General features: G+C 38.5%; 1 protein-coding gene across 8 annotated transcripts in view; it reads right to left on the bottom strand.

Moving 5' to 3' along the window:
• The window catches only part of osbpl6 (oxysterol binding protein-like 6), an 82,756-nt gene that overhangs the window by 29,091 nt on the left and 42,417 nt on the right, over positions 1–11,248 (bottom strand). For 4 of the 8 annotated variants that reach the window (XM_077247114.1, XM_077247115.1, XM_077247118.1 and 1 more), the window contains 4 exons: positions 9,559–9,591; positions 3,344–3,512; positions 2,320–2,450; positions 985–1,092 (listed from right to left, as the gene is read on the bottom strand). In XM_077247114.1, the coding sequence (XP_077103229.1) occupies positions 985–1,092; positions 2,320–2,450; positions 3,344–3,512; positions 9,559–9,591 (441 nt within the window). The remainder of the gene's footprint in view (positions 1–984; positions 1,093–2,319; positions 2,451–3,343; positions 3,513–9,558; positions 9,592–11,248) is intronic. The other 4 variants (XM_077247116.1, XM_077247117.1, XM_077247120.1 and 1 more) reach the window with 1 other exon arrangement.

Below are 11,248 nucleotides of genomic sequence, written 5' to 3'. Positions count from 1 at the left end.
TTTCCAGCACAAGTCCAAGCCTGTTCATTCACACACCCATATATGTCATACCAAATTTAGCATTTTAATCAATAGTACATTTTTTGTTAACCTTTTATCATATGTCTTGGAGTTTTGCAATAATATCGTGTCCTGAGTTAAATATCGTGATACGTATCGAATCGTGACATGAGAGTATAGTCACACCCCTAATTACTGATATTTCCAACTCATCAGATTTCTGTATAAGCACAAACCAAAACCAAACATAACTATATTTACGTAAATAAACTTGTTGCTGAATTGGTGAAAGAAACTACAAAATTGGCTACACTTTGTTGTACAGTACGTGTACTTACAGTGTACTTACCTAAGAAAGTACTGGGTGATATAAGGCAACTACATGAGTTCAGGTTAGATTTAGGTGTATGTTCAGGGTTAGTACCTAGTAATTATTTGAATTACTGTAACAAGTACATACTGTAGTATTAGTATGGGGAACAGGGCTGTACAATAAACTTCTACCACAACATGATTGTGTGTCATGGTGGTTTATAATAATAATTATATAATTTATCACGGACAGACACTTGTGTTCAAGGCCAAAGCACAAAGACAAACGACCTGATGAAAGGAACACGAAAGCCTGAAGGATTTAAGTCTTGTGTAAAGTGAAAGCCTTGAAACACAATGTCTGTTGCCAATAGTTAAACACATGGTTGATCGGCACGGGCAGCATCTCGAGGGACTCATTAGGTCCAATGATTGCTCTGTTTGCTTGTGTAGCAGCCAATGTGTAGGAGGCCAGAGTACAGAGTCACTTTCCTTCTGATTCATCCTTTACAGCAAAAGTGACTCAGTGTTCAGAAAAATTAAGAGTAGCTTTTTAACCCTATAATTAATCGAAAAAGTGGATTTTTTTTCTATCCTGACTAAACAATTTCCGAGCCCCAGTGTGTTTCACATGAAATGGTTCTCAGTGTTGTGAACAGAGTAATATCTGACCTCGTCGGGACTGCTGATGATGTTCACACTGACGACCTGCTCAGACAGGACCGACTCCGAGTGGATCCGGCTCAGACGGGTCTTCAGCTCAGCATTCTGGGATATGGCCTAAACAACAGTCATCCACAACAAATGAGCAGATCAGTGTCTGGGTATTGAGACATACATTTACAATAAAGTAATATTTTTTTTGATTAAAAAAATTAGCTTCTTATGGTTTAGAGCAGGGGTCGGCAAGTAAGTTTGGCATCGGCCAAAACATTTTTTGTTGACTATGCCAGAACATTGTCAAAGGATAATTTAAGAAGTGAATTGATGAAAAATGCAACTAGACAGACTGTTACAGTGTCTTTTGTAACTGGCAGTGAGCTGTTACTGTAGAAGGACAGTCATTAACAAAAAAGCCACATGTGTGGATAAATGAATAAAGAAGTGACACATAACCTGGCAAGTGTCTTCATTCACCAACTTACAACTCAGACCGCCTTGCTAAAACACACATATGTGGGAGATGCAGAATGGATAAAAATTACTCAAAAAATAAAAGAGGACTTGAATTAGTGGCATGTTTGAGTCATGCTCTTAACAAACTATGTTTTATTTCCTCTTTCCATATTGTGAATAATACATGTGTATCATTTTAATTTCCTTGTTACACAATGGAGCCTAACTTATTGTAATAATTATTTGACGTAGCCTACTTTTACATTATTTTATTGTTTGCTATTACGTCGTGTGCAGATGATGTTAATATTTAAGCTAGCTGGTGAGGGATAATGGCACAATCAAAGAGTCTAAAGACGAAAGTTGACAGTGAAAATACAGCATACAAAGAAGAATGGAAAGACAACTATGCGTTCATCCTAACTAATTTCATTAATGCAAAGCCGGTGTGTCTTATCTCGCAACCAAGCGATCCACAGACTAATATGATGATCTGATGCTCAAGAAACATTTCTTATTACTGTTAATGTTGAAAACAGTTGTGCTGCTTCATATTTTTGTGGAAACTGAGATCATTTTTTAAAGGATTATTTCATTAATAGAAAGTTCAAAATGACTTATGTAACATGTCTTTACCATCAATTCTAATCAATTTAATACATCCTTGCTGAATAAAAGTATTAACTACTTAAAAAAAAAATACTGACCCCAAACTTTTGAATTGTAGTGTCAAATAATGCCATGACATGAAGTTTTACAAAAACAAAGCAATAATGAAGTCACATGTAGGTGTTAAAATGAATCCTACACAAATAAAAGTGTTAGTCAGTGTTTTTTCTTGCTGTTTTGGTTGATTATAAAAGTGAGAGTGTAGCGGTGGGCGGAGCAAACCTGTGACAGGGAGCGGCGGAGGGTCATAATCTGATTTGATTGGCCGGTTTGCTCCTGTTCCGACAACACCTGTTTAATCTTCTCTTTCTCTATGGCCACTGTGTTGAAGGCAGACTTCAGAAGAGAGTGCACTGCAACACACACACACACACACACACACACACACACACACACACACACACACACACACACACACACACACACACACACACACACACACACACACACACACACACACACACACACACACACACACACACACACACACACGCGCACACACACACACACAAGATCATGCTGAGTGCTTGCCTTGCAAACTCCAGGCTTTGTCTCTGGGTCAAATCCTGCAGTATGACTCAAAAACAGCTGTGCATCTTTTGTTTCTCAGTGAGTAAAGGTCCTTGCAGATTGAGTCCGAAATTTTCGTAAGCGTTTTTTCGTATTTCTCATTCGATGGCTCTGAATTGTCAAAACACCTATCAAAATGCTTGATACGGATGCGAAAAACTCAGAAAATTGAACCCGATACAAATTTTTAATGACAGACGAAAGTTTCGGAGGCAGTGTGTAAACGCGATTGACACAACATATGAACCTCCAGAAACAAGAATATATATATATATAAATATATATATATATATATATATATATATATATATATATATATATATATATAATTGGTCCTGACTACATAGTTATCAAAACAATCATTTTTATGCTCATAATTATAATAGAGTTTTTATCTTTCATTACACTAACTTTACTCTAACAAACTCAAATATACATAACAGTAAACAGTTAATGAGTTGACGGGTGTAGAAAGTTCATTGCCAGTAAATTCATTAGACTTTCTCTTCAGACTTGTGATTCTTTATGAACAAATTCACTAAAAGAACCGACTCATATGATTGGTTCATTCCAGCAAAAAAACATAGAAGACATGTTTTCTGTGTAATAGTTTTTAAAACGATGTATATTCGGTGACTTGCTGTGCAGGAAACACGCTTATGAAGGTTTTGTTCACCTTTCTGTGCAATGACGCAGAAATCTTCCTGCAGTTTGATGTAATCACTGGCGTTGTCGATACTGTCAGTCAGACGTGCGACAGGGGTTTGAAAATCCGCCAACTCCGCACATAGGTTAGGATTCGATGAGTGGAGACGCACTTGAGACATACTTGCACTCAGGGGAACCTGAAACACACACACACTACAGTGAGACAGAAGTGATCCCAGACACGGTCTCAGGATAACCAGCAGGCCAACGGTCTCCCTCTCAGAGCCGACTGATGGAAACACGACTGCGGCTGTCAGACGTAGTCCAGTGTGGAGGAGTATAGTGGAGTTAGGTTTTAGCAGAGAGTTCACAGACACAAAAACACACATGCCAAGCAGTGTAAAGGTCAACGGTGGAATGAGGTTAGTTCAAAACATGTGAACCATCAAAACATGATGACATGTGAACCATCAGCATGCATTAATGTGTTACCAGAAGCTCAAATAAACAAAACAACAATCATAAAGTCACACTAGGTCAACACAGACATATGTATGAGTGTGTTTAAAGTGCTTAGTTGAAAGTCAGAACAAAACCCCATTATTCAGAGCTGCTGGCATCCATTTTATTTTTAAAGCAGTGTTAAAAACTTTTTTTTTTTACTGTAGAAAATGTATGCTTTGAATTTGACGATGCAGATACATACTGTAAACACACAGTCTGCACTATTTCGGGTCGACTCATTATGGTACATGCAACTGTGTGGCCATGTTGTGACGCCATGAATACTGTTTCCAGGTCCAAGCCTCTACAACTGTTTATGAGCACTAGGCCTATTCATTCACTGCAAAACTTTAAGCTAAGCTTTAAAAACTCATGGTTTACACTACAGTCGACGGGCTTACGGTGATATTTCGGTAAACAAACGGATACTACAACACATTTAGGTCATTGGTCACTGGTTTCCAACCCTGGTCCCGCTGGACCCCACATCTCTGGACATACTGTATGGTTATCTAAATCAAAGCACATCTGAATCAATTCATCAGTTTGCTAGTAGACTCCAAAACCTCAAACTGGTTTGGCAAACAAGGGAGATCTAAGATGTGCAGTATTGGGGGTAATCAAGGACCAGGGTTGGAAGCCCTTGCTTAGACTCAGCATATCATTTAGCATTTTTCCACCTGTGGCATCTACACATTTTCTTTGTTTGTCAACATAGATCAACCCAGCAGAGAATGAAAAATATAGTAACCTTATATTTGGATCTCAAGCTTGATGACTAGGTAATAAAAATACTTTTTTGTAGTGGTTTTTACCATTTTTTATCTCCAACCCTAATCAAACCACATGAACAAACTAATCAAGGTCTTCGGGATTACTAGAAGACTATGCGAAGATTATATTTAATTGACCAGTCGAATACACATGGCTCCTGCATAGAATGTCAGGGTTTTCAGATACGAACCCAAGCGCAGACAGTATTCTATAAACACAGTTTTACTGATAAACAGAAAACAAAAACCCACAAGGGCAAACAAACATTGACAAGGCAAAATAAATACTGACAAGACTAGGCTATGACTAGACGCCGAACTTGACAATGAACATACAGCAATTCTGACAATAAACTTTACTTGACAATACACTAGCCTGGATTACTCACAGACATAATACAAAACAAACAAGCAACAACCACAAGGATATTATATAAGGGAGATAACCACAAGGGCACAGGTGGCACTGATGAAACAATAATGACTAAACGAGGAGAACAAGGGGGCATGGTAAAGACACAAGACAACGCAAACACGCAACCCAAACAACAGGCCATGTGTTCGCACCCAAAACATGAGTCTGTCCTGATCCTGCCTCAGGACTAGAATAAAACAAGGATAGAGGACAGAATCCTGACATAGAAGGCTTTGTCCAAATGGCATCTCATCTTGACCCACATGTCATCTATGCAGTGTGCTTAGGCACAACACATACCAAGGCCACTGTTGATTATTTGCTTTCATTGACACAAACTCTCTCCAAGGGTGCTTCACAGGACAGCAATCTTTATGCAGGATTTATGGCGAGGCCCCTAACAGGCTGGAGAAATGCTTGCATTGATGTGAGGTCTTCACTCCTTTGGAGGACCAAGAACCAGGGTCATCATCAGGGGGAACAACTGGGAACATTGTTCCGGACCCTGGGTCCACTAAGGTCCTCTATGGCATAGCCTACTCATTGGGTAGGGTGTCCCACTAACACAAAGTGTGTCCTATGGCACATGAATCTGAATGACAACTCTGCCAAGAAGGAATGAGGCATTTTCTCTGTCCTGGATCTGGAGCTTTGAACAAAGTTATCTCAGAATTTAAAGACTTAAAATGTTGATACACAATTTGTGTATCAATATTCTGAATCTCTGAAAACTGTGCATAGAGGTGACTGGTTTACTGATCTCAAGAATGCATATTTACACATAAACGTACATTTCCAACACACAAAAAATCTAAGATTTTACATAATCTCAGATTTTACGAATGCCTAGACTTTCCATTTCGGACTACCTCTAGCCCCATGCATCTTTACCAAATGTGTTTGACCCTTACACACTGTTTTTTAAGGCAACACTTACAAGCATTATGGATGGTCATAAACCTAGAAAAAACTCCTCTTGCTCAAAGTAAATTGTGTTCATGTGGTTGCACTTGGATCCTTATCAAGCATCCGCATTGCAACAGAAGAGGATAAGATTTCAGGATAGCTTGGACCAGTTCAATCTGTGGACACTGGTGTCCTTTAGTCTTTGTCTGAGGCTGTTCAATACTGACAATGGCAGTGGAAAAGTTACTCCTTTTCAGATCGACTTTCAGAGATGGGTGACTTCTTTGAAGTTGAATCCCTCCAGACAATTTATGCAGATAAATCTGAGTGTCAGCTTGATGCCGACAGTACTGCACATCTGGAGGAACAAAAAGTCTCTTGATGGGTGGTTCAATGATGGGTTAAACCACAAGGTTCATCACTACAGACGAAGTTATGCATGACTGGGGAGTAGTCGTTAAGGATCGGACAATAAATGAGACACGACATCTTCCTCTCGGAAGTGTGCATATCAACCACTTCTAACTCTGTGCTGGTTGTTGGGATTTTCCAATGGTTGAATTCTCTTCCTGAGATTGATGTATATTTCTGGGCCTGTCGAAGGCACAGGCATAGATTTGTTGCTGAAACCCACACCTGGGAGAGAGGAGATTTGGATGTAAGAGTGTAGATATGGAAAAGATAAGGTCTACAACTGTCGTAGATATGTTCACCTCAAAACAAAAAAACAAAGTCTGCTGTCTATTTTACTGAGAGAACCAGACATGCTACTAGGCACAGACACACTGGCACACCTGAGTCCAGTTTGCTTTATGCATTTCCAGCTGTCAGACTTTATCCTCCCACTCTGAAAAGATATATTTTGATTTGGAGGAGAGTGGCTCCGCTATAGCCAGGGAATCTATGGTTATCGACATACCATTTCTCTGGTATGATGGGAATTATTTCCCAAATATCTAATATCAAACCGGTTTTTGCTTGTCTGGAATATGAAATCCCAGCTTTTCATCATTCCCCATTCAGGTCTGGGTAGGAAGAGAGATATGCTGTAGAGATATGGCTAGGGCACTGTGAGCAGTCCTTTGTTTTGCAGATCCAGCAAGAGGTAGAGCAATGTCAAAAACACTTGTCTTGCTGGTTAGGGCAGGGGTGTCCAAACTCCGGCCCACGGGCCAATTATGGCCTGAGGATGAATTTCAAATGGCCAGCAGCTAGTCTATTAAAATATATGTTGCCCGCCAGGCATAATTTCAAAAATCATACTGTCTCACAATGTCAACACAAGGTGAAAGCACTAGATTTTAGGCCAGGTGTAGCAGTAAACCATGACTGACAAAAATTTGATAACTGATAAGCACTGCAAATTGCTGTTGCATCTGGCCCAAAACACAGCACAAGCTCAGAACCGATCTGTTTTATTGGTTGACCGATGCGAACACTAAACAGCACAGTGAGATCCAGTGAGAGTTTGGCACTAGTTTAAAGATGAAACCGCGCTGACATTCATTCAACACTAATGAGGAAAACAGGAGATGCATTGTGCGACAACAACTCAAAATGCTTTTCAATCCACAAATCACCAACATTTACCATGGATTTATTGAGGTAACACTACCGTCCGTGGCAGAAATGTGAGCTATTCATATCGAACTTTATTATATTATTAATGTAGACAGTAAATGTATTAAAGGAGTAATGAAATATAGGTCAAATTAAATACATTTCTGTTGCAAGTTTTGTGCATTTGTATACTAAATGTGTTTATAGACTAAATACCATATAGTGATTCTAGATAGAAACAATATTTTTACTTTTGACCTGTGGTTATCATGATATAAATGTATGATGCTATGGAACACAAATAGTTATTTTTAATAAGAGTAGAGTCCTAACTAAGAATATTTAAATGTTACCCTTTAAAAATGGGGTTGATATCATTTTTGCAGTAGTTACAGTTTGTGTTGATGAAAATAAATTTACATCTGCGTACAAACTGAAGCTACTGCTGTCAACTCAAGCTGTGTGTGTGTGTGTGTTTGTGTGTGTGTGTTTGTGTGTGTGTGTGTGTGTGTGTGTGTGTGTGTGTGTGTGTGTGTGTGTGTGTGTGTGTGTGTGTGTGTGTGTGTGTGTGTATACAGTTGTGGTAAGAATTGATGGCACCCCTGGTAAATATGACAAAAAATTGCTGTAAAAAATAAATCTGCATTGTTTATCTATTTGATATTTCATTCAAAAAATTAGCAACAATTGAACCTTTCATTGAAGTAAAAGAATTGAAAGTGAGGGGGAAATCACATTATGAAATTAATGTTTTTCTCCAAAACACACTGGCCATAATTGTTGGCTTCCGGTTATTAAATACTTTTTGCAACCTCCTTTTGCCAAGGTAAAAACTCTGAGTTTTCTTCTATAATGCCTGATGAGTTTGGACAACAACTGTCCATTCCTCATTACAGAATCTGTCCAGATCCTTCAGATTCACAAGTTCATGTTGGTGCTTCATTTCTATAGCACAACTGTATACATATATATATATATATTTATATTTATATTTATTACGGCTGCCCTCGACTAAAGATTTTTCTAGTCGACTAGTAGTCGTTCATTTAAGCCATTAGTCGACTAATCGCCAGTTTATATTAATAAGCCATAAATCATAATAATGTGCCTTTAATTGTCAGCGCACAAATTCAAACATTAAGCTTGCCACAGCGCACCGGTAAAAGTAATGATTATGAATGTGTCGTGTAAAAAAAACAGAAAGAGGCTGTCTAAACATTTTAATAATTTATTGGTAATGTTTTCGGCTGCAGAAATTAACTCGTCATCTCCGCCTATGTGCTCGTTTCACACGGATTACATAATCGGAGGATATTTATTTTCCATTAGAATCTGTTCATTCTAATGTAAAAAAAGGCACTTTTTGTAAAAAAAAATTCTGCGACTAAATGACTGATAAAATTTAGGTTGACTAAGCCTCTTCTAGTGGCAGCCCTAATATTTATTTTACTATTCATCAAGAGGCATCCAGGAGTCAGAGGTCATTCTACCTCCTCAGTCCCTTTTAGAGCAATCTCAATATACGATCTGTTCACTGGCCTTTATGTTGGTGAAATCATTAAAGCCTATACGGTGCTAGAAGCAGCGTCTTGAAATGAATCAATAGTTCATTCCCAAAAAGAAAATTACTCACCCTCTTGTTGTTCCATACCTGCATGACTTTTTAGGATTGTACATGTGTTGGTGACCTTAGCAGGTTGACTAAATAAGAACTACTGGTTAGATACAATTGTAACCCCAGTTCACTGAGAAACGTCACACAAAATGGCCTCCTTGTCATCGGCTTACAGAAGAGCAGGTTTTGAATGAGTTGAGTCAGTGGCCTGATGTTTGAATGGAGGGCTTTATGAACTGCCACACAGATGAATGTCCCATGAGAGTCTACACACTCCCATACCGCACTCGTCTCCCTCAGAGAACGTGGGTTACAACCATAACGTTGAGTTATTTCTAAAAAGGTCACACTGACATGATGTTTTGCAGAGAGAATGTAAAGCAGGACTGCATGCAAGGGTTGGAGAGACTACAGCATGGTTATGTCATGGTGTAATACGAAGATAACACCAAAGTGAGGGTTCTGCTTACTTTAGCACTGTGTGACTGAGGAAGTGACTGGACCTGGGGGTGAACACAAGAGCCAGACACATATTTAACCAAACACACCACAAGAGTTAAGAGTATAGAGTATAAGAGTTACTCATACACACGCCTCATGAACAGATAAGCATGCCAACATCACAGAAAAACCTTTAAAATTCATAAAAGAGAATCTGTGGATTTGTTGATTATATCCGAAAATTATTTTGCCTTGTTCCTCAGTAAAAAAAAAAAAAAATTTTTTTTGGTAATGCAGTTACAATGGTAGTCTGTTGCAGAATGTAATGTCTTGTATCTTACATATAACCTGTGTTTGTTCATCTTAATTAATGATCAAAATAAATGACTCATTCCAACAAAAGCAACATTTATCAGGGAATAAAAAATAAATGTCCCATTCACTCACATGCTTCTCTCGTCTATAGTGGTCCATTATAAATGTACAAAGTCCTTTAAAGTATGTCCGGTATGCTGTTAAAGGTTCGGAAAGAGTTTAAATGGTTTATAATGGATCCACTGAGTCAAATGTCAGGTCTTCAGAGCGTTGCGGCTGGCGGTCCCCTACGATGCGATGGCTCTGGTTAAGGACTGCAATAATGAGGTTGTTCAGAGGGCAAGTGGTCATGTGTGCGTGTGCGTGAAGGTTGAAGAAACGTACACACTAAACTCTCTCAGCTGCATTAAAACTGTGTGGCGAACTCACTTAACAACTGAGCTACTTGTGCATGCATTTAACCACTCTTTTGAGATTTTAAACTGATTCAAGAGCCTACATTGAAATGAAGCAATATTGTACAGTCTCAGTAAAGTATGCCAGATTGTGGTAGTCCGCCATGTCCTCTATAACTCAGTTATTGTAAGATACTGCATTTAGCAGATTTATTTGGCTGTGATGGCACCGTTACCTGATTTGCGTAATTCCAGTGAAATTAATGCTAAAATTATAGAGACAATAGCCACGTTTCCATTATAAATTTGCGCAAAACTTTTGCGATATTTTCTAAATGTTGATAAAAACCGATTGCAAAATGACAAGTTTCCATTAACCAATGTTATGCGACTAAAACGTCACTTTTTTTAGAAAGTCATTATAAAAATCATGGCGACGGATGTTAGTAGGTTTATGTATATCGCAGCCACCGCACTATCCATTATTTTATAATGAAAGGAGCCGTAGGCGTGTATCCAAGCATTGATGGTAAGAAAAGACCATTATACTTGTGAGCGACACACATGAGGTGTTTCTCCCTCCTCTCTGCTTCAAGGTCTTGATAAATTGTGTTTAAGTCCTGTAATACTTTTGTCTTTTCTGAGTTTAATGAAGAACTCGGTTTCATCTTCTGTCCAAACATACTTTAAAGAATGATCGACTGTTACGTATGTCATGTGACCTGTAAATGCGAGAGAAAAAAAACTGTTTCCATTGCAGTTTTGCGAAATATTCCTTTTTCGAATTGCCTGAAAAACCACCTCATGCATGTGAGCGTAAAAACGTTTTTGCGATACATGGGAGTTTTTGCGAAATTGACGTGTTTCCATTGGGCGTATTTTCAATTCACAATTTCAATTTGTGCAATTTGAAAGGTAATGGAAACGCGGCTACTGCAGAGCTGCACGATTCTGGATAAATGAGAATCACGATTTGTTTTGTTTCAAAAAGAGATTGTGAATCTTCCAC

Source organism: Siphateles boraxobius, unplaced genomic scaffold (assembly GCF_051911475.1).
Source record: "Siphateles boraxobius isolate OS27281-9 unplaced genomic scaffold, OSU_SipBor_1 106, whole genome shotgun sequence".
Classification (NCBI taxonomy): Eukaryota; Metazoa; Chordata; class Actinopteri; order Cypriniformes; family Leuciscidae; genus Siphateles; species Siphateles boraxobius.
This window is presented reverse-complemented; position numbering and strand designations above follow the sequence as displayed.